Below are 24,830 nucleotides of genomic sequence, written 5' to 3'. Positions count from 1 at the left end.
GTCATTTCTTTTTTGTACTTTTGTTTTGCTTTTGATGGAGGGGGGAACGGGTGGGGGGGAGGTAACCATTTTCTACTGCTTTCTACCTCGCCAACGCTGGCAGCTGAACAGAAGACGGATGCGGCTTGCCAATGATTAAAAAAAAAGAAAGGAAAAAAAAGTCAGTGGACACAAGTGGCGCAAGAAACTATGATTTATCACCCTCAATGAAAGTGAGTTGGAGAAAGGGAAAGATTATAGGTGTGTGTTTGTATGTGTGTGTGTGTGTGTGTGTGTGTGTGTGTGAATACTGTATGTGTATATGTGTGTGTGTGTATCAATGTCTGCGTGTACATCTGTGTGTGTGTCTGTACATGTGTGCGCGTGCGTGCGGTTGCAAGGCTTAGGTTATTGCAGAGCCCCACGTCTAAGATCACTCTCGCTCTCGGTCCTTTCCCTTCCCCCCTCCCCCCCCCCCCCCCGTGCTGAATGCATTACTGGTGGTGTATCTGGCCTGGAAGGAGAACGAGGATGGAGGAAGTGGTGGCGGGTGGCGATGAGCTCAGAGCCCAGCCAGAGAGATTGTGCTGAGGACAGCAGGGCAGGGGGGGGTGGGGCGAGGGTCCAAGGATAAATCACTATTTACACCACAGCAACAAAATAAAAGGGGCCTGGAAATGAAACGCTGGGGGGGGGTCTTTACTCCTTGAAAATGGACATTGCATCTTTGCATTGTGGTTGTTATCAGAGAATGTGCGCCGAGTTGAATATCCATATGGAAAAATGGTATGACACAAAATCACACAGATGGCACATCCTTCCAAATAGCATAAGTCTGACATGCTCAATACGGTAGGTTTATAAGGAAAATAAATTAATTTACATAAAATTACCTCTCTTCCATATGTACGGTTTATGGCTGAATGTGAGCAGACAGCAGACAAGAGAAAACAAAAACTAGGTTTCAAGACATACGGTCATTTGGACACAAAAGCTGTTCTGAGAGATATGATGTGGTTCACATCTGCACTTCCGCTATGGTACAGCCCAGAACAGAACCAGTTTGGGAACATTTATAAAGGACTTTAGGACGATGGCATGAAGCCAGCAATTTGTCCTTTAGCTCACAAAAATATCAAAGTCAAATACAATCTCAGTGGGCCAATTACTTTCAATTCACTAGACAATACAATCCCTTCACCCGAGTTTAATATTAACAACAATCAGTGGAAAAAGACCTTCAATCTCTGAGGAAATTGGACTGCACACACGTCATGTGTCATAATATGTTTGTTACAGATGGATTTTGGACCACCACCCCCTTCCAGTACACGGTTCTTAATGGCTCTTTGTAAAGTGGCTATGCCACTTCAATGCCACAAGCCAAAAGGTGAGGCGTCGCGGTTCAACAGGAAAAGGCTGTTCATGTCGGACCGATCACTCTTGCCATTGCTACATGTCAGATAGAGCAAATTGAATTTGTCCTCCTTCGGTGACTTGTCGGAACTCTAAACAGCATATTAGTGCCTCCACTTATCAAAGCTGTCAGAGCAAATCTTTTTAGCTGAAAACCTCAGGGAAACACGGTGCAGGAGAGAGAGAGGCCTCTAGATGACATTACATGCCCGGTGCTAGCAGACGGTTCAAGGTGGAAAGCTAACAGCCCAATGCTGCGTAATTCAGCGCTTATTAATATCATCGAGCTCATAGCACATCTATAATTCATTCAATGTCTCTCCCTATTGCTTAGGGTCACTTTGCTTGGTTAACATCCTGGTGACAGTTTAAGACGTGCACTTAAAGGGGTAGTTCAGGATTTTGGACATCGGGTCTCATTTCCAAGTGAGCCAGTGTGTTATTTATCATTGGAGACCGTTTTCAACACTTTTCATTCAGTACTTCTAGTTGCATAAATCGCTGGTGCTAGGCTAGCGCAAGTCGAGGGGAACTGCTAGCCTGCCAATAAAAACAGTTTGACCCACTCAAAGTACACCCGATGTAAACCAATTACAATGCCTGACTATCGATGTAAATGTCTGTGCTGATAGAATAATATTAGAAATAAAACTATCCTTGTATTGCAATGATCACATTACAATTTGGGGGACTACTTTCTCAGCAGCGGCGGAATTTCACTTTTCTCCGGTGTAGCAACCAATTCACTACAGCAGAAGGTAAACAGAGAAGCGCAATCCAGGTAATATCAGTCCGCCGCTGCCATAGCTTGCTTCCAACTACAGGGATTATAAACTAAATGCAATGCAATGCAAGGGTAAGTTTATTTCTAACACTATTATATCAACACAGACTTTTACATTGATAGTCTGGCATTATAATTGGTTTGCCTCGTGAGTGGGTAAAACTGTTTTTATTGGCAGACTAGCAGTTCCCCTCAACTTGCACTAGTCTAGCACCAGTGATTTCTGCAACTAGATGGACTGAATGAAAAGTGTTGAAAACGGTCTCCAATGATTAATAACACACTGGCTCACTTGGAAATGAGACCCGATGTCCAAAATCCTGAACTAGCCCTTTAAATAAACTCAACTCATCGACATTGAGCCTCACGAAAAATGGTGTCTAAATAAGAACGCAGCGGGTGGACAGGCCCTGATGTGTGTCTGTGCTTAAGGATACGGATAGCTCTGCTGTACTGTGTGACCCCAATGCTGCTCCTAAACCAGGACACCCACTCACCGCCTACCCTACTTGCACCCACTAATAACGCCTCCCACCCCCCCCCCCCCCCCCCCCACCCAACACACCCCATCCCAACTGGCAAAGCCCGTGAGGATTGAGGTAAAAAAAACACCTGAGCTTAGGCAAGGCACACACACAGACATACACAGATTCAAACACACACACACACACACACACACACAAGCACGCAAGCAAGCAGACACACACACACACACACACACACACACACACACACACACAACTCCCCTCTGTCAGAGCCTGGGACCTCTCACTTTCACACTAGCCTTCACCCCCCTCCCACCCAGTGGGTGCCGTGCTGTCATGCACCGGCTGTGTGGCTCCATTAAGCATCTCTCCTGCCTGGGGTAGGGTGGGGGGAGGGTGGGGGTGGGGGGGGCACCTTTGTCTCGTGATATGGCAATGGCATTATCACTTCAATAACACATGTGTGTGTGTGTGTGTGTGTGTGTGTGTGTGTGCATGTGTGTGTGTGTGTGTGTGTGTGTGTGTGTGTGTTTGCTGGTGTGTGTATGTGTGCTTGTGTTTGTGTATGTGTGTGTGTGTGTGTGTGCGTTTGCTGGTGTGTGTGTGTGTGCTTTTGTGTGTGTATGCATGTGTGGTGACTTCTCTGCGGCATTGCAAGTGAGCTCTGTTACGACCATGAGGGTTTCGCTTTCCCAGTCTCTTTCTCTCTCTCTCCCTCTCCCCCCCCCCCCTCTCACCAGAATGGATCCCTCTCCCTCCCTCTGAAACACAACACCTGCTTCTCGTCTGACCCCTAATTAATTGCCTCATTAGAAAGAGAGACACAAGAAGCAACATTTTGTACAACAACAAAGGGATGTTTCATGAGATTAGCACGATATTTCATATTCCAGATGATTCATGAATACTCGTCATATACCAGTGCCACACCAAATAAATCAATGCTAAGAGCTGGCACTGTGGAAGGAAAATGCTAAGATAGAAGATAGTCAAAACATATTCATAGGATGACTGTATCGCTTCTTACAACCCAATCTTTTACCTTCCGTCATCTTATAAATATGTAAAGGCATCCAAACAAAGTAACAGAAACAATGTAGAATGTCATGCATATGAAAACTACAAAAAAATTAGGACACACACACACACCGCATACATTCCGCAAGATTTGAACACTTACTTTGGGGAACTGCTTCACTGGAATCAACACTTTCTGGCCCAGCTTCATGTTCTTGTTGATGACGACGTCAATGAACTTCTCCTCTTCCTTGCCCTCATCTTTCTGGACTTTTTCAATTTCTACAAGAGACAGGAGCAGGTGGGGAACAGGTGAACAGCGGTTCTCACATCACATGTATGGAAATCACTGACACTAACCACGGACAAGATGCCATTCTTGCCCATACACTGCGCATGGCATTCTATATTTATTTATTTATTTATTATTTTTATCTTTATAAAAAGAAGGGGTTTCGGGGATAAAGCTTGTTTTATTATGCTAAAAATAATTAGTTTTATATTTTTACCAGGGTTTAGCTAACAAAACTATATTAAACATAATCAACTTGCAGACATTGGCTTTTAGGAGGACAGCGCTAACATAGACAAGCAGCGGGCACAATGTAGAAGATGCAACCTAACATTGTAAAGCACTGCATGAAATGTGCTGACCAAGAAAACACAAAGAGACGCCTTCTCTTTGAAACACCTTCTCTTCCAAACACCTTCTAAACATGCTTCTGGAATCCGAGTGTGAAGGACAACGTACTGGAATGACCAACTGGTATTGGGAGTGTGTGAATTGTGTTTTCAATGCTAGTTGCAGAGCAAAAGACCAGGTAATGGTAGCCTTTGTATCATCCTATCCTCTTAAATGTCTTTCAAGGGCTTTGTGAAGTAGGCTAGCATAAGCTCAAATGTCAAGGTCGTGCAAAAGTCAAACCGAAAGGAACATGTTGGCCTTTAAAGGCGTTTTTATTTCAAAAGCTGGAGTTAGGAGGTGTGACAACGAATGGTCCTGGATATATACCATCCAAACCTTTATCCCTTGAAGTTCTGAACTACTATGAATGTTATCAAAGTAAAATAACAAGTAGGCAATTTGTAGCGAAGTGCCAAAATGTTTGCAAGCAACACAGTATGCACAAGAAGCACACAGAATAATGTAGTTAAGAAAGCCTTGTAACCACACTACAGAACCAGCTCCCTCCCTTCCACTATCTCACTGATACCTCCCCGCGTGGTGACAAATACCGCACAGTGCCACCAATTCATCACCATGTGTATGTTGTCCAAGTGGGACACGAGTCACCCATCCAGGTGTTATAACCCGCTTGTTCCCGGTCACAGCTACCAGGGCTGGAGGCTGTCCCACGGATGGGACGTGAGCCCACAGAAAGGGTGACACACACACACACACACACACACACACACCGACAAATAAACGACACGCACACACATGCCCACACACAAAGATATAAATACACACACAGAGACATAAATACACACACACACACACAGACACACAAATATAAACACAAAAATATAAACACACACGCATACACACTGGATGGAGTGTGAGTACCCCTAAGCCCCCCCCCCCGGGAGTACAGATGAACATGCAAACTCCACACACCCGGGAGCACCCGAGCTGGGAATCAAACCCACACCCCTGGAGCGCTAGAGCTGTGCCAACTCAGACTAAACAACCACCTCAGCGCGGACCTGCAGGCTGGTGTGTTGATGTGTATTCAAATGTGTCTGCCTTAATACAAATGTTAATCGTGATATTTAAATAATTAACGCCTCGTCTGAGGTGTGTGGAAGATAATGTTGACCTTCAAATAAATGATAAAGGTCTTTCTGTCTTTCTGTAACCATGCTCCTCCTCAGAGCTGCTCTTATCATTATTAGCGGTGTTTACAGTACAGACAGCTTGCTTCATGAGCAGCTGAGCCACTCACAGGGCCAGCATGGCAGCTGCCTGCCTTCCTATTAGCAATGGATTCACTTAAAAGCAGCCCTGTGATTTAGACCCCTCCACCCTTTCCCTCTCCCTCTCTCCATTTAAAATTCATAAGCAGGGTAGATTTGGTGGGATTATGCATGACTACAGCAGCCCAGTGTTGCTGGCTGGCTGGCTGAGTGAAGAGGAGGAGGAGGTGGAGACAACTGGGTCATTAATCCTACTTCAGTTCAACAGCAAGCGGAGGAGATAAATATTGAACATCTACACCCCTGGTGGCGTGCGTATTCTGCTTATTACTGAGCAAGGAACAGACATCAACAGTCATATTTTATAAATGTTATGTTGTTTCATTTTTTCTTCCGTTGACGCTAATAGGAACAACATTTGTTATTTATGAAAGTAGACCTGTTACTTGAGTCAAAACTGACTCATCATATTATATCAAAGGTATTCTTTATTTTTTGTAACCCACTATTGTATTGCATTTGGACAGCCACAAGTGTATATAGTGGTTTTAGGTGTGATGTTACATGTAATGCAGCTCAAGACAATTGTTACTTTGGAATTTATTCATGATGAAAATGAAAATGATATTCACTGCAGATCAATTATTCTCAAATATTCTGAGTAAGCTTCATGGGAGGTTACGGATGAAAAGCCTTTTGGGATGTACAGAAATGTGCTTAATGCAACAGAAACTAGAAGTAAGAACTTAACACACACAAACACACACAGACACACACACGTTGCAATAAACAGACACACCCATTCATACAAAGGGCCCCCTCAAAGACTTAACACACATACACCCATTCATGCACACAGGGCCCTCACAGGACATGTCTGCTATGCCTTCAACATCCTGTTGAAGATAACCCTGCTGTACGGTTTATTTCATGTTGTCCTTAACCTTCAAGACTTGGGCAATTTGCATAATAAATTGTTAAAAAAAAGGGCACTTTTCACACAATTGTGAAATTACATTAAAAGAAAATGTGATTTAGTAATTTTCTAATATTTTTGATCCGGTTGAAAACATTGAGGAAAAGCCATGTCAAGTTAAGTTAAGTTAAGTTAAGTTATCCTTTATTTATCCCTTTTTGGGGGAAATTCTTTCTCTGCTTTTGACCCATCTGGGAGCCGGTGAACACCCAGAGCAGTGGGCAGCCGCAGTGCAGCGCCCGGGGAGCAGGTGGGGGTTTCAGGTGCCTTGCTCAAGGGCACCTCATCCGTGGATGAGGACGTAGGAGAGTGTTGCACAACCACTCCCCCCATCCATATTTTTGCCTACCGGTCGGGATTCGAACCGGCCACCCTCCGGTTACCGGTCCAACTCTTTAACCAGTAGGCCACGGATGCCCCATTACGCCATGTCATGGCGTAATGTTGATGTGTTATGTGGACACATTGTACATATCCTGTTGTTGGATGGATATTCAGCAACATGAGCCAAATTAAAGAACGCTCTTGCTGAATTGGAACTAAACTAATGGCTGGCACTGATTCACAGAAACTATGACAGTGTTTAGCCAAGGAGGTCTATTAAATCAAGCAAACCTGGGCTGACATTTCAAGTTTACTCACCTATATGAAATTGGTTGTAACTTTTGTTTAAAAAGTAATATACAAGACATATTTAACGTAGGCAAGTATGTATTCCCCCAAATTGCTGGCTTGCTCTGTGTGGACGCTGATAAACATTCAGACAAATGTGACAAATATTTCAAACAAATTCAATGTTTCACATGGCTCATGTTATTATTTTGGTGAAACTGCAAGAAAAAGGAAATACTAATCAGACATAGGCCTTATTATAAAACAAAATAATGCTAACTGAAATTGACATAATGCAAATTCTATCAATCAAACTAAATATGGTTTCCATATTTCTGAAATACAAATAATTCAATAATTCAATCAATAGTTAACAATGAAAACAAATGAAAAACAGCCATTGCTTTCTGAGGCCTAAAAGAATAATCGAAAATGATAAACACCATCAAAAAACACAACACAATTCATTTCACGTCAGAATGGAGTTTCCAATCCCTATAATGACAATTTCTTGAATGTGTGTGTTGACAAACTCTCATTCAATTATGTTTCTCATATTGTTCCTAATTTCATTCAGATGCAATTTCCTTTTCTTATGATTATTTCATTAGAAATGAGGTGGTAAGGTATGTTACATTCCATTTGACACCAAAAAAGGAAATATAGTGTTAGACTGACTTTGTCGTTAATGTATGTGGTTCTCATGGAGACAATTAGTTTAATCGTACCTCTATATGAAAACGGATATTAAACTCAACTCTTTGTTTTGCTGTTTGGTAACTTTCAGAAAAGTAACATAATCAGATGCAATGCAATGACAACACAGAGTTATTACAGATAAATACATTTTATAAGTACAAGGAGATAATTTACTTATTAAATAATAGTGAGAGAAATAAACACCTTTTCGGACACCTTTTCCATATTTTGTTCTCCCAAGAACAAAATATGGAAAAGGTGTCCGAAAAGGTGTTTATTTCTCTCACTATTATTTAATAAGTAAATTATAGTAGACCAAATGTATTGTTAATATACATATACATTCATAGTTATGGTTAGGTACTTTTTTTGAGATATCTTCAACTGTAATGCAGGCCTTAACTCAACTATAATCACAGTGAATTGATGGAAAACCTCAAACCGTCACATATTTATTGATTGGTGGGTATATACAAACATTTAACAGAGTACTATATATTAGCCAAACTCTAAATATAATGGAGGCCAAATAGATCCCACAAATAAATTGATTACTAAATGTGGGTGAGGGTGTAGTGTGCAATTTGTGTCTGCACTCAAGGTAAGAATAGTTAAAAGGCTCTTTTGATAACCTTTGTATGTTTAATTAACTCGTCTTCTTGTTTAAGTCAATGCATTTCAATTAAATACCTTTCACAATGTAATACTAATAATGCATCTATCAATACAAAGGAAATCCTATAAACATAATATAATAAATCATATATAATGTTTGGATTCTATGAAATGAAATCACTATAATTCACAATTGTTATTAGCATTATTATTTAATAATTTCCTGGAACGGCTTCTGTGATAATAATAACAATGTCACAATTCATACTCCGCTGCACTCATTTCATGTGTTCGGCCACTGTGACAACACACACACACACACACACACATTGAGTGTAAATCTTGGTGTCAAGCTTGTTCTCCTTTGCAAGTGAGATGGTAACTCTCAGAAAACCTGCACGCTCCCTTCCTGAAATATCGCTTCCTGAAATTTTCGCTGTGGCTCCTCTACTGCCATGACAAGGTCAGGCAGGCAGCAGGGATTCGTCTCACCCCCTAATCTGGAGATTACATTCGCCCTGCCCAGCCTCCCCCCCCCCCCCCCCCCCCCATCCCAGTCCAAACCCTCCCTTTCCTTTCTCTCCCTCTCTCTCCCCCACCCTTCCCCGTCCCAACTCCAGAACTCTGCCAGCTTGGCTCTCCACTGTGAGGTAACGAGCCAAGACCCGCTTACAGTGTGGGAGATAATGTTCAGGGACTAAGAGGGAGGAGAAGAGCACCCGCCCCCCCCCCTCCCCTCACACCCCAGCACCCCTAACCTGCCACCACTCCCTCCCCCCCTCCAATCCCCTGGAGCCTCTCCTTTGGAACAGGCCCCCGCGAAGCATCATGAATGAATGAATGAACCAACAGAGGAGTGAGTGAGTGCATCCAGCACCAGGCAGAGACACGGCTCTCTGGGTCTCGTCGTCGTGTCAAACGGTGGGACGGTGACGATGGAGGGAAGGGGAATATAACCATGTGATCTCCACGCCAGCCTGTGTATCACTGTTACAGTGAAGCCACAGGGAGTGCAGTCAGGGGTGCTTCAGGGAAGTTGTTATGCGTACTAGCCTGTGGAGGCTCTACATCTATAGCTTTACCACCAGCGAGCGAGCCATAAAGTAGCGCCAATTACCGCCTCACTTTCCCCCGCCACAATTTGAACACGTGTACCATTACACTTGGAAAATGCATGTTTTCTAATTTCTTGGGGCATTTTCGTGATCTTTAGCGCAATAAAGGATATAAATATACCGTTACTGGACAGCATTATTTGCACAGTTGCAGCTCATTAGCATACGTTCTGTATGCATTTGTAACCGTCTCCCATGGAGAGGAGAACTTTACATAAATAAAACTGAGTTTGAGTTGGCAGATCCATGTGCGAGGGTGGCCAAGCCATAAGCCAAGCACTGGTTAGCAAGCAGCTGAGTTTGACACGCCGATCATTTGGCTCTGAATGCTTTCTCCCTAATGAAGAGCATTCCTTCTCTGCAGCACGGCAAACGGCCGCTTTACACATCATCATCGTCTTCTGGATGCTTCATAAACCATAGGGCTTTTTATGCCACAGGAGGATCACCTTTTTCATGACTGCGTACGTGTGTATGGAACACGAATGCTTCATGTGGTAACAGCCTATCGTTGTAACTATGGTGATGTAAATCCACCACCACATCCTGTCTGTGAGGTAGTTAACGGTGTCGTGGTGCGATCCATGCACATTAGAGTCACAATCACTTTTAAAATACTATATCAAATACAATCTAATATTTTTACATAATTAAAGATGCTCCGATTGATGTGACGTTGATCATGATCAGCCGATTGCTTGATCTGAGAACCCCAAAAGCGGCGATCAAAAAAGCCGCTCACGTGAAAAAAATTCAACATAACATGGTCCCCCTTCATTAACTACGTAGAGACTTTATCTTTTTCTGGAGTCACCTGAGGTTCAGGGGTTGGAACAGGGCATTAACAATGGCTAAGTTTGGGGTTGCAGGTTGCTCCTGATAGAGGTGTCAGCTAAATGCATAACTAATAATGGCCTATATTATTACTATATTGTTTTCTTTGATAGGCTTTGCCTCGCCTGCTCGGACAGATGGGTTCCGAAGTAGGTAAAAAGCGGAAACTCAAAGCGGAACATGTCAATGGCAGCATGAGTTTTACCGTCTACAACATTGTGCTACACTGCCAGGATTTCACGGGTTAACTTTAAACATGGCAAAGGAGGCAGTTTCACGTTCAGTGTCGTTTACTGAGAACTTGTATAGCTCATGTACACCCGGATAAGTATCCCATGTGCCGCTCGCTTGACCCTACAGACAACAACAGTATGCGCGCAGGCACATTTCAGCACCATATATATACAGCAGTATGCAGGCAGGCCCATTTCAGTACCATATATGACACATTCTGCGGAGGCTTTGGTGAACGCATTTAGCGGCATGTTTCAGTCAAGGGGGATCCAAAAAAAATAAATAAAGAGTGGTGTTTGCCGCATATCCAGATTATAGATAAAAGATATGGAAGATTCCCATTCCCCTACCATTCTGTGATTGGCAGTGATCGGCAATCGGCAGATCATGATTTTGGTGATTGGAAATCTGTGATCGGGCCCAAAAATGCTGATCGGAGCATCTCTAGACATAATATGTTAAAATACTATTGCTAACTGCACTGCAGGATTGAGTTGAAATATTGCTGTTAAGCTTGATACCGTTTTACACACACACACACACACACACACACACACACACACACACACACACACACACACACACATACCCGTTTCTGGAAGGGGGGTTATCCTATCACTAGGAGTGTCCTCAAATAAGATTTTTCATAGTCTAATCTGATTCGTCATGCAGACCCATCGTGGAATGATCGTCAAATCAAATGATGATATATATTTGTTAATAGATGCGCCTCAATGATAACTCATTTTTTGTGACTTTGGTGTGGTAATCTATTGGCTTATCAGGGCTTCCTACAGTCTATAGGAGAGGCACAGCACCTCTTTATGACCAACTGCCTCTACAAACAAACTATCTCCGGTCTCCGAGCTCCGTTCTGTTTGATTACGCATGGAATTCATATCCGATCAAGACAAAACGTTTCAGCGTATAGAACAAATTCGCCAGCATTCAATTTAGCAAAACAGCGGCAATGCACTACCGAGTACCGACAGGAAGAATAATTTTCAAAAGAGCCAGTGGTACGGTGACAGCGGCTGTTGACACCGCTTTGTGGATCATCGTTAATGGTTTTGAAATGCTGACAAACTAGAATTGTATTTCCTGACATTGTGCATCCTTCTAGACTAACAGTCTAGAATGTGCTCTTCTTCAAAAATAAATTGATTGGATGGTGCCACACTTCCATTACCCAAAGGGGTTATCAAACAACAACAAGAACATTGAAAGTTGAAAGTTATTGAAAGTAAACCATAACAGGAAATTGCACACAAAAGACAAAATCCCAACCCTGTAAAAAAAAACTGTACAACCTATCGTTTTTTCCTTCTACAAGCCAAGCGATGCTGTCCTATCAACTATTAAGAAGATTCAAATATTAAAGACAGCATCTAATAACATCTTTATATCGAAGATTTTAATAATCGGAATATAGTAACAAAAGCCAAACTCTAAAAGAGACATGTTCCTGTCATGATAAACCTTAGAGTTACAAAGGTTTGTACAAACCAATGGCAATACACAAGTTCACATTTCACAAGAACGGTCTAATGTTCTTGACACGCCCATTTTACAGAGGATGCAACAGTTGATAACTTGGCAGCGCAGACATCCCAGCATGCATTTCGGCATTCAAGCGAGGAGCCGCTATACCAGCGAGCACACATTGTCTCAAACTGTCAACAGCGTTCTGCTTGCTTGTGACCTTGTAGGTTAATTCTTCCAAGAATGACCATCAAGAATGTTCTCCCCAAGAACACAAGTCTGTTTGCATTCTTGGTATTGAGAAAGGCCCAACATGAGACACAGAAACAGCAGTGGTTAATGTCAGAGTTTAAAGGAAAGTGTTGTGGTTGAGGCAAGGTATGTCAGACTGACCAGAGAATCTACAATTCAGCACCACGATTACAGATATGTTACAGATACTCTATGCAACGGATGTTTGTGAAAACCGCCATCCTCATTTCAGAGCAAAATCAAGCAAGTGACAAAGTCTGTTTGAGGAAATTCTAATTCTAATTCTAAAAATCCCAACAGGTGCTTTAAAATGAATATGTTAAGATTCAACACAATAGGCCTACAATCTAAAAATCATTCCAGCACCAACTGGTAAACTGGTAAACAAATTAATGACAGGTGAGGAAACGGGTTATTATAGCTATGTTCCAACACACATTTCTTTATTGAAATAAGCTCCATCTGTATTGAAGTATGCTAAATCCAAGTTTCCTAGACAGTGAAAAACCCAAAGCTGTGGCCCCAAAGAACATCAAAGATGTGGCCGACCCCAACCCCACTGTCGGCTATCACCGCTCACCCACACTACCCTCACATCTCCTTAGCACTGCCTCTTACACCAGTAAAATCCACACATTTTAACATTTCAAAGTACAAAGGAGGCCAAACAGGTTAACATGCCTTCCCACACAATACAGCGCTATCTCTCTGTCACTGTCTTTATTCTCCATCTCCTTATCTCTTTGTCTTTCGCTCCCTCTCTTTTTGTCCCCTTTTTCCAATTAGGCCTCAGTTGAATCCCTGTCCCGCCCCCACCCCCCCCTTCTGACAACAAAGCCTTGGGTGCCGGGCAACCCCGCTATAGACTCGCTATCTGTGTTCGATTTCTGTACATGCACAACAACAGCGGGCAGAGCACTGCTAGCACTGGAGAGGACCAAGGCAGGCTGGGGGATGAATGGTGGAGCGCAGCCGGGACCATGAATCACTTAAAACACTGTACGGCCGTATTCATACACAATTACTCATCGCTGTGTTTCATACAGAGAGGAAAACACAAAAGGACACATACTCTGTGGCCGCTGATAGGGGAGGCTGTGGGGTGGTTTTGGTCCAATACTTGAACAAACCACTCAAGCACTCGAACAATCCCACAATTAACAAAAGTGGATGCTTATCAGTTCCACATCCCTTTGGCCTGACGGAGTTTCCCATGCAAGCGTCATTGGTTGGGAGAGAGTGAGGGAGGATTGAAAAGGATGAGGGGGGGCTTCAATGCACTTCACTATTTCCAGCCCGGCATTATCAGAATACACTGAATCATCACTACCTGTGACGACGGCACCGCCTTTCACTTCTCATTTCAACTCCTCATCACCGGGCCTTGATTAACAGCTGCTCAGAGGCCTGCATGAAGGACCTCATGTAGTCGATTCCAGACGCTGCACGGTGCGGTTCATGGAAAGGCTTCGCAACAAGGTAGTGATCAGCAGCATAACAAAAAAGATGCTGTTTGAATGAGTCTGTTTATTTAAAAGAATGCTCAGATAGATCATTTGTACAATGATTGAAGCGGTTTTAATAATAAACGCATTTGCAAATTTCACAACCCTGTTATGTTTTCTTCTGGTGTACTGTCATCCAGAAAGTCCCGTTCTCCAGAAATACAACCTTCCCCTGCCTCCTCTCAGGCCCGCTGTCCCAGCCTGGGAAAGCTATTGACTCACACACACTCTTCCCATGTCTGTAATCAATCAAAAGGTTCAGAAACAAAGAACAATCAAAAAGATGCTTTCATGCTGCGTCAAAACGCCGCTTTCTGAACGCTGTCAGAGATAGCGCTGGCACCAGGCCGCTGAAAGCCTTATTTTTTTGGCAAATGATTTACCGGAACAAATACATCCTCTGTTGTTTGATTACTAGAGATTATCCGTAAGGGTTTTTTACATTTGGGATTAATGGCTCAATCTCATTTGAGCGTGTGATCATATGGCAGTTACTGTTGTACCATCATCTCTGCAATGGATTATCGACTGTCTGAGTAGCATGACAACAATTCAAGAGTGTTTTTCACGGTCTGCATTCATTCCCATTGTGGCATGCAAAGGGTTGCCACTTTCATGCAAGGTTTTTGTTTTCTAAAGGTCCTTTACATTGTATGCAAACAGGATTTTTCCACGTCAATAAAATAATTACAAATCCTGGAGCTGAAATTTCAGTGTTTGCGGGAAAAGCAACATTAATTCTATTAGCATCAAGGTTGATTGTTTACAGCTCTATCCAGCAAATACAGTAAATCTGTTTATTCAGATCCTGTATCGTTGTCCTAGTGACCATGGTCAATGTATATGTTGGAGGACATGGTGGAAGTAACAGCCTTTTTATGTTTCTCAACAGCCTCTTATTGCATCCATAGTGGTAAACTACATTTATAGAGGTGTGTACTGTATGTATGTATTAACGAGTGCACAACATAATCCCCCTTTATCCGGGAACTGCCATTCACTGCACTATTTTACACCTGGATTAAAAGTAAAGTATAATTTAATCCTCTAAATGCATCAAATATTTTGGTGAAAGAACGGAACATAAGCTTGTCTTTACAAGGCTAGGTTGACTAGTTCAACTGTAATTTTTGACGCGATTATTAATTTAAATTGCTGTATAATCGTGTCAGGGATGATGTCAATAATTATGAAGCTAAAGACTATCTAAACCGTGTAACAGTTTCTTGGTCTGCCTCCTTGTATTATGAAATTAACCGATTTTTTATTTTAATAAAATTATATTATTAATATATTATTATAATAATTATTATTATTATTATTATTATATTTTTATAGAAACCTTATTATTCAAACTGTTTCTCATTTTACCGGTCTCATTATACAGGTGAACCTGTATTTAATGAATGGTTAATAATTGTTGTATCCATAATTCATAAATAATGGTGGATAAACCCGCCCAACCCAGAGTGGGACTTTGATAAACAAGAGGAATGGTTTGTGGGTCATCCGGACACACTTCCTATGACATTAATAGTTGCTTCAAAACTTCTTCTTGATCAACAGAGACAGGATGTTGCTCTCAAAGGACCACAGCCTTTCATGTGCTCTGCCCAATAGCGACAGTGATGTTTTGACTATCTGAATCACAATTTATGAAGATTAGCTTGGGGTGAAACAAGTGGGACAAAAACTGAGGTTCATAAAAGAAAAGGCAAGAGAAGGATATAAAAGAGCATGCTGTGGACCAGGCTTGTGATAAACATGGTGAGTCACAGCTAGATAACTGCTGGGTCACTGTGCTCTGAGGGGATATTTCTAACAGTAACAGTTAACAGTAAAACTAAAACTTTTTAAAATTAGAAATGTCTATATGTTTCTATGACTTCAATGCTCTTTTCCCATGCAAAGGTTCCTTACTCATAAAAAATGTTATTTTTCATTTTAACAGAGTTTTAAAAACCATAGGGGAGGCTCTGTGGTGGAATTACTCCAATCAATTTGGTTCTATTGTTTTTTGTAGCTTGACTCAATTTGTCATCGCTGTGCCCAGTGATAAATGGTTTAGTTAAAAAAGTTATAAGGCTTCTTATTTTTTACACTTTATTCCCTTGGTGTCATGCACAATACATCTAAATTAGGCTAAAAGATTAAGCAAAGATTCTTTAATTAGTTCTTGAACATATTAAATAGTAATGCTTTCTATTATTTCCACATTTCTTGAAATAGAACCACCATTACAATGACTGTCAAACTTTTAATTAAAAAAGGACTCAAATTAATTCAAAGTGATCAAATATTAATACACAAAGTGTGGTAATTTCTCTTGGTTGGCACATGTTCTTTGTGATGAAATGGCCATGTGAAACATTTGTCTCCAGGAACATCGGTGTGAGAGAGGACACTTGACCCATAATGATTCAAACCTGTGTTCAAGTTTTAAAAAAAAGTGCCTTCATTAATTTGTGGTAATTCATATGAAACTGAAAATGCGTCCTTCACTCCTTCATTTTACAAAACAAATACAAAGTTCTCCATTGAATTCGAGTGCAGAAAGAAAATACTCTTGGTTCATTTAAATTGGTAAAAAAAATACCATAAAAAGCATAAACAGATCCAAGCGTACTTGAAATAACTAATCAAAGTAACACTTAAAGTATACCACTCTACCAAGTGTACTTATCCTTAACAGTCAACAGGGATTTCTCCGTAGGAATAAAAGTGAGCAAAAATAAAGCGTTCCTCCCGCCTCCGCCTCCCCCTCCGCCATGTACCCCCCTCTGTTATGTACGCCCCTCCACACTCCCCAGACACCGTGGACCGGGTCTGGGCCCCACTGAAGAGCTCTCCTCCAGCCCATCACTCAGTGTCCTGTAGCTCCGTCTACGGTTACAGTAAGTGATACCCTTGAATGGACAGGAGGAAACCAGACTCCCCACACCGCGCCTCTCTCCCCAGACCTCGCCAACACCGAAGCCATTGTTCACTTTTACTTTTTCTGCACACCTTTCACTTCGGAGCATCCAGAGGGAGAGGAAAGAACCCACCGGAGACACAGTTCTAAAATTAGCCATGTTGCACATGGGTGGTAAAGGACAGGCGAGGAAATACAACCAACAGCCAATCCCGGCAACAACGTGTCCGGGCTCAATGAAACCCTCCCCCCCCCTTAAAGAAAATCATTATACGATTTCACACACACACACACAAACACACCCCTCTACATCTTCAGTTCAATACAAGATTAAAATCAGAGACGGCCTTTACCGTAAAAAGACTGAGCGGTCCCAATCATCATCAGGCCCAGAGACTGAGATAAGGACGCTTGGGGAGAGAGGGAGAGAGACAGAGAGAGAGAAGGGTGGAGGGGGGGGGAGAGGGAGGGAGCTGGGGGGATAGTTAGTGGTGAGGCAAGCTGGGGAGGGGAAGGCCCTGCGCTGAACGGGCAGCAGCCAAACTGATGGATTACACCGGCTCTCTCTGGGGTAAATGGACACCGGCAGCCTGTTCCCTCTTAACAATGTCTCAGCCTGTATCGCCATTGAAACGTCTCCAAAGATGAAGGCCAACATGCAGCCGAGCCACTTAATCTGAGGCAGAGAGGCTGCATTCCCCGCCACAAGCACACTGCTTCAAGAGCGCACACTTTCTCCCAAGCACACACACATATACACAAGCACACATGCACAGACACACTCACACAGACACACATACATACGCAGGCACGTCCGCACACACACTGCCAGCCTCCCCATCCAAAGAGATCTTTTCTAAACAAATCTGATATCGTTTTCGCGGAAAAATGACTCGTCAAGCAATACCAATATCATCTCAGGGCCAGAGATGCTTTGCTGGAAACAAGACAATCCAGTCAGCCCATCGATTCAGTCAACGCTAATTGCCGGGAAAGAGGCCCGTATTGCTTTCATACATATTATTCATACTACTCATGGCCATTTGCACCGCTGCCGTGTGTAAAGTGACTTGCGAGGGGCCAGGTTTGGCGTGCGGTTGCAGAGGTTATGACAACAGGGACCATCATTGCCTCAACGGTTATAAAGGGACATGCTTTACTTATTTTTTGTTTTTCGATGACAACAATGGCTTAAGTGCATAACTGAGTGCTCGGGGGAAACAAAGGTCAGGCTGAATAAAGACCAAGCGGGGGAGCTAATAGAGAGACATGGAGGAGGCAGAACGAAAGAAGCAGCATTTTCATTCACTCAATCACCCACTGTTTTCCCTAATTCATCCATTCACACACACACTTATTCGAGCACACTGCCTCACTCAATCACTCTCACACACTCACTGGTTTACTCACACATTTACACTCACTCGCTCGCTGGCTCACCCGCTCGCTCACTCACTTGCGCTTGGAGTGGCGTGTCGGCGAAAAGCTGAGGCGTGTTCCGACGCAAATGATACTTGGTGCTATTTTACCGATCTAAAAATTGCGCCACTGCAATTGCGCCACTGACCGAAAAATGCCTGGTCTAAATGCACTAGCGGATAAGCTTACACACACATAGGCTATACACAGCACAAACATGCAAACTATTAGCCTAATTGAAATATTATGATGTCAAAGATTATTCATATGTGTGAAACTGCATAGAAATAGCATGTGGATTGTGGAAACATTTTTTTCCATAGGGGCTGCATGAATGAACACTGTAGTAGGCTATGCCAAGCATTAAAATAATAATCATAATAACAATAATAAACTTGAGTAAAGTATATCCCAGCCTTCCAAAACAAAATCTTGTTTTAGGGTAAATGGTTGGTTAAATGATTTGGGAAAGAACAGCTGATACAGCAGTAAGAAGTTGTACTTTTAAATCAATGCATCTGCAAACACCATACAGCAACCACATATTTTCTTGACACAGACTTCGTGTACAAGCCCATAACTTTTAGGATTGATGATTGTGATTTGATTGTGAGAAAACATAGTTTTACCGCGACTGAGTGTTTAAAAGAATGAAATATTGCAGGTGATGCTTGGCGCGCGTGTGTGCACACCCATCTGTTTAATCACATGCAAACTAAACACGTAACGCAATATACAGTCCATGGCAATGTATATTAACGGGGGGACACATGCATATTATGAACACAAGTCGATAACGATAATGTATACAATACTGGTAACAAACAATGTTTGTTAATGTATTGCCACATATCATCATATATCATTAAATAGACCCACAGTTGCGGCCGTACCGCGTCCGCATATCATATATGTGTTAAGTTCTCTTTTCCGAAATTTACATGACAACTCAGTGTTTCTGAAGTTGGAGAAGAAAACGCTATTCCATGTGTGAATTAGGCCTATTATTTGGCCATAAACTGAGCGATTTGAAGTTTGAAATTCATGTGGTCATGCCTCTGGTCATGCCTCTGTCTCAGCGGAGACTGCAAACGCACTGTCAAAATATCAACTCGTCAAGTCAAATGCGCTGGCTCTTAAAGGGGATGGGAGATGGAACTCTCATTGGTTTATTGCATGTTACGCCCAAAACACACCTACGGGTTTCAGACCAACCCATTTTAGATTTGCTTCGGGCGCAAGAGTCATTTATCCGCCGTTAAAATAGGCGCCAGAGATCCACCCACAAAGCAACTTGCACTTTGCATTTCAAACTTGCGTTTCAGACTGTTAAAATAGGGCCCTTAGTCCATTACTCATTCATTTACACACTAACTCACTTGCATGCTCACTCCCTTAATCATTAATTCACACAGTCACACTCTCACTCACACATGAGACCACAGGGCATCCGTGGTCTACTGGTTAAGGGGTTGGACCAGTAACAGGAGGGTGGCCGGTTTGAATCCTAAACGATAGGCAAAAATATGGACGGGGGGAGTGGTTGTGCAGCAATCTCCTACATCCTCATCAACGGATGAGGTTCCCTTGAGCAAGGCACCTGAAACCCCCACTTGCTCCCCGGGAGCTGCACTGCAGCTGCCCACTGCTCCGGGTGTGTTCACTGGCTCCCGGATGGGTCAAAATCAGAGAAAAATTTCCCCCAAAAAGGGAGAATAAAGGATAACTTCACTTAACACTCACTCTGCGAGCGTAACTCGCTCCACATCCTCACAAGAGTAGGAGTTCCCCGACCCCACACTTGATCCCAAAGAAGGAATTTGTAGAGACAGAGAAAGAGGGACAGAAAAAAAGACAGAGACAGTGAGATAGATAGCGTTTTACTTCTATATTGGCCGGGCTCGGCAAGATTTGACTTGGTGCGGTTCAGCTCAGGAGGTACAGCGGGTTGACATGTAACTGGTAAGTTGCTAGTTGGATCCCCGGCTCCTCCTAGCTGGGTGTCTAGGTTTCCCTGAGCGAGACAGCTAACCCTAACTGCTCCTGACGAGCTGGCTGTCGTCTTGCATGCATTCACTGCCGTGAACCTGTGTATGAATCATTGTAAGTAATTTTGGATAAAATGTGTTGAATAAATTCCCTAAATACAAAATGTAAACGCTATAAAGAGATAAATATAAATATAGAGTTATTATTATTCTCCTGTCATCATACAACTGCAGAAGAATATCGTCATACGATATGATACGATTGTATTGTACGATACGATACGATAGTATATAAATAAATCACGTAAAACATAAAGGGTACACGGCCACTTAAGTAGCTGTTCAAAACGGCTGGCTACTCAGTGAATGGAGAAAGTCGCTTTTGGTTGTTTTCAATAAAAATTCTAATGTAATTTAAAAAAAAATAGAAACAACAAATATTACCCCCCCCCCACCCCGACGTCAGGAGGGCACCCGTTCAGCACCCGTAATGGTTGGTAATCATGTCGAAAGGTAGCATGCTAATAACCACAATCACAGAGGGAGAGAGAACTGTCGAGGTAGAAAGCAATTGTACAACTTAGGGCCCGTAATTACAGCTCCCGGCGGGGGGCCCCGGGGCCTTGTTCCCCGTCACCTGGAGACGCCCGGGGAAGGCTTTGAACGGGTGCCGCTGCTGTTCTGCTGCTGTACCCAACTCCACCGCTCCACCACTGCCACTTCATGCTGCTGTTCTCGAGTGACACAGCGGTGAATCTGTGAGCGAGCGCTTTCGGGGCCCCCAAAGGGGCCCCTGCTGCAGAATAGTGTCAGTCTGCTGAGTCGGTGCTCGTCAAGACGCGTGGCACAGTGCTGCCAAGCACTTAGCCGACTCCCCAGGACGTTCATCCACAGAAAAAAACGAGTAGGGAAGAGAAAGAAGCTGGCAGTGGGGGTTTCGCACAGAGGAAGAGTAGGGACCCCCAACGGGCTGGTGGGGCGAGAGCCGAGGGGGTTTGACCAAAATGGGATTGTCAAAATTTGAAAAAGGGCAGAAGACAAAAAGAATGTATCCATTTTATTCTAATGTAAGGGGCCCATTGTAGCTGCTCTCCTGCCCGTGACTTCAGTTCAATCTCTCTTTTCAATCTCCCGGTTCCTCTCCCCCCCACCCAGAGCCACTGGGTCTCTCCGCTTGCCCTGAGTGACGTTGTGGCGCCGACATTAAGCTAGCCCTCTAAATGAAGGGAGAGAGCGAGAGAGAGAGAGAGAGAGAGAGAGAGAGATAGAGAGACAGCAACAGAGAGAGAGAGAGTCAGAGAGAGAGAGAGAGAGAGAGAGCGCAATAATGAGAAAGGGCGAGATGAAGAGCGAGAGGTCCTTTGGCCATCTTCTATTGTATATCTCGCGTTACAAAGAGCATTATTCATTAGCTCGCCAGATCCCCTTCCCAGCCCCTGGCAACCCCCACCCAACACCCCCACCCACCCCACACGTATTCACTTATCCCTACCACATAGGCAGGGTGATATGTGTGATCAAGTAGCCAGCGAGGCTGACGGGCGGCAAATAATGACTTAGTGTGTGTGTGTGTGTGTGTGTGTGTGTGTGTGTGTGTGTCTGCATGCGTGTGCATGTGCATGTGTGTGTGTGTGTGTGTGTGTGCGTGCGTGCGTGCGTGCGTGTGTGCGTGCGTGTGTGTGCTAGAGGACAGGACAGTGCGCCGGCGGGATTAAAGGCATGGCGTGGGGGTTGGGGGGCGGCCGTGGTGTCTACGGAGCGGTGCTGAACCTCGTTATCCACCGTCCTGACTCTGTGTCTCTGGCTCCTTGGTTCTCTGGTGCCCGTACCCTGGAGAGGGTTCACCACCAAACAAGACGAGCTGCTATGTTGTTGTCAGTGGTCAAACACATGTGGCCAGCAAAGCCCTGACTAGGCTGGGAAATCAACCCGGTCCGGGTTTGTGCGGTACATTGGGGCCCCGGGGTCCTGGTTTGTGCGGTACATTGGGGCCCCGGGGTCCTGGTTTGTGCGGTACATTGGGGCCCCGGGGTCCTGGTTTGTGCGGTACATTGGGGCCCCAGGGTCCTGGTTTGTGCGGTACATTGGGGCCCCGGGGTCCTGGTTTGTGCGGTACATTGGGGCCCCAGGGTCTGGGTTTGTGCGGTACATTGGGGCCCCAGGGTACATTGGGCCCCGGGTCCGACCTACGTGTCGCTGACCATTGCGTCTTTGCTTCTGATTGCTCGGATTGTTTTGTTTGATGTTTGCTGACGTCTGTCTTCTGTTGCCACGGAAATGAATAAATAAATGCTGTACTATGTTGAAAGGCTGGCATGCTGGAGTCAGTATCGTAGCCATGGCTACATAAGCTTTGTGTGTTAGCTTTATCAACTGTAGTTATTTAGCACAACAATGACAAATTAATACATTATATTTACCGATTGCTAATTACTTATTGTTACTGTTAGATTTTGAATATACAGTATATTGATGTTAAACATGTTATTATACAGATCAGTTTCTTCCAATTCCTGCTAACACATTTGCAGATATTGGCAGTTAGAGACTAATGTAAAATTACTTTTCCCCAATCAGAACCGGAAATGCCATATGCATCATCGCGTGTGTAGACTGATCACCGGCCAAGCGATTTATGTTTACAAACACTGGCACCCTGGGCTTGGTAGAGGGGCTGGTTGAGGGTGACTGACATGGAGAGAAAAAAGTGAATTATTAGCTCAGCCTGCACCCCTGAGTACGTCACTTTGCTGAATGTCAGCATATCAAGCTCACCAAATCCACCCCCAAATTCAGCACTTGCGTCAATGGAATCTTTTATGGCGACGGTTAAGGTTTTATGGCACTGGTTATATGCAGCAGTGGATCAGGCATGAGTGTTTCCGAGGCTGATTTAAAAATGAGTATAAGCAGTGTCAGACATCACCAAAATAAATAGCATACGTGCACAATCTCACATTCTCTGCTAGCTTCATAAGGAATGTAGACAGGACAATATCCTGTCACTTAAAAATAATAGGAGGAGATTGAGTTGCATTCAATTGGCATATGACAATTTGTCACATTTATAATGTTTATCAATTTACAAAAATAAAATGAGTTTCGTCACAGAGACTCGATCAAAGTGGCCTTGAAAGTGATGAGAAAGTGATGTTTTATGATTATGGATTTATAGGTTGGAGTAAAAATAATAATTCTCCTTCGCTGCATTTTATTGCTGTATTTATGAGTGTGCAGAATGAGGAGTGAGTGTGTGTCTGTGTGTGCATGAATGCACGCACATAAGGGCCCGGCGTGTGTGTGTATCTTTGTGCCTGTGTGTACATTATGTGATTTTCAGTACACTTCCTCAGATCTCTTATTTGTTGGACAACATCCAAGAAAAAGAATCGTTATGCACCACAAACATTTAACATAGAAACATGCTGCGTACAACCAGCCTCAGAACAAAACTAGCTCTAACTATGAGCAGGGCCATGGAACAGCTACCCTAATATCTCACAGGAAATGACACAAGAAGAATCCCCACTATCACGGCTATTCACCAGCGACGTCCAATATTTTATCTCTTCTATCTAAAATGTTTCTCGTGCAAAGCGCCGGCTTAGTTACAGAACAAAGTCAGCACTTCCTTGTAAGCTAGGAGGAGGAATCAACAATGAGGAGAAAGGTGGTTCATCCGTCTCCCCCCTCCCAGGGGTGAGCCGAATCCTACTACGCTACATCCATGATGCACACCCAGCCCCTCCTCCCTCCTTACGCCTGCCTGTGAAGACAGATTAATATTATAGAGCAACGTGAAGGAGAAGAAAACACTTACATGAATGATGTATTGGTGTATTGTGCCTGCTTGAGGCATCTGGGCCGATGCATATGCAGCCGAGGTTGAAACAGACCCCCTCTACCTACCCCTGCCCCGCTGCCACCACCAGCGCTCGCCCTTTTAGAGTGAGCCAGAGCCAGGCTGTCAGGGAGGATGAAAATATGCCTGGCTTCATTCAGTGATGCTGGGCTCCTGGGGAGACCAGGGACAGGTAGAGCCTAATGGACTACTCTAGGACACGGCGGGAGCACCGACGCAGACGCCACCGCCGGCACCGTCGTCTCGCCCTCCCTTTCCCTCTCTCTCTCTTTCTTTCCTTCCCTCCTGCTGTCTCCTGCTCTCTCTCTCTCTCTCTCTCTCTCTTTCCTTCTCTCCTGCTCTCCCTCGCTCTCTCTTTCTCTTTCCTTCTCTTCAGCTCTCTCTCGCCCTCTCTCCTTCTCCATTGCTTTTCTTCTTCAGGGAAGACCATTTTTATGATAATCCATGTCTGAGAGCCACAGAGGGCACCGAAGGGGACCATGCCCGGACTTAGCTACTGTAAACCACTGAGTGCCCTCTAGGTGGAGGTGGTGTTGGCGGTGGTGGTTTTTGTTTTTTTTACCATTTTGACCTACACTACATCATAATGGGATTTCAACTGTTTGAGTTTCAGTGGATGTTTGCTTGTGTGTGTATTTGTGTGTGTGTGTGTGTGTGTGTGTGTGTGTGTGTGTGTGTGTGTGTGTGTGTTTATTCTTATTTGTGTGTGTGAGCGTAAATCAGAG

The 24,830-nt window shown here is 43.7% G+C and overlaps 1 protein-coding gene across 2 annotated transcripts in view; it reads right to left on the bottom strand.

Annotated features, from left to right (window-relative positions):
• Positions 1 to 24,830, bottom strand: part of khdrbs3 (KH domain containing, RNA binding, signal transduction associated 3) — a gene marked incomplete at both ends in the record, with an annotated part of 84,906 nt that overhangs the window by 35,488 nt on the left and 24,588 nt on the right. The window contains one exon of one of the 2 annotated variants that reach the window (XM_084484455.1): positions 3,812 to 3,963. In XM_084484455.1, coding sequence (XP_084340581.1) covers positions 3,812 to 3,963 — 152 coding nt within the window. The remainder of the gene's footprint in view (positions 1 to 3,811; positions 3,964 to 24,830) is intronic. The other variant, XM_084484456.1, reaches the window with a different exon arrangement.

Source organism: Micromesistius poutassou (assembly GCF_964030765.1).
Source record: "Micromesistius poutassou genome assembly, chromosome: 20".
NCBI classification, from domain to species: domain Eukaryota; kingdom Metazoa; phylum Chordata; class Actinopteri; order Gadiformes; family Gadidae; genus Micromesistius; species Micromesistius poutassou.
Note: the sequence above shows the minus strand (reverse complement) of the source record. Positions and strands in the feature narration are given on the sequence as shown.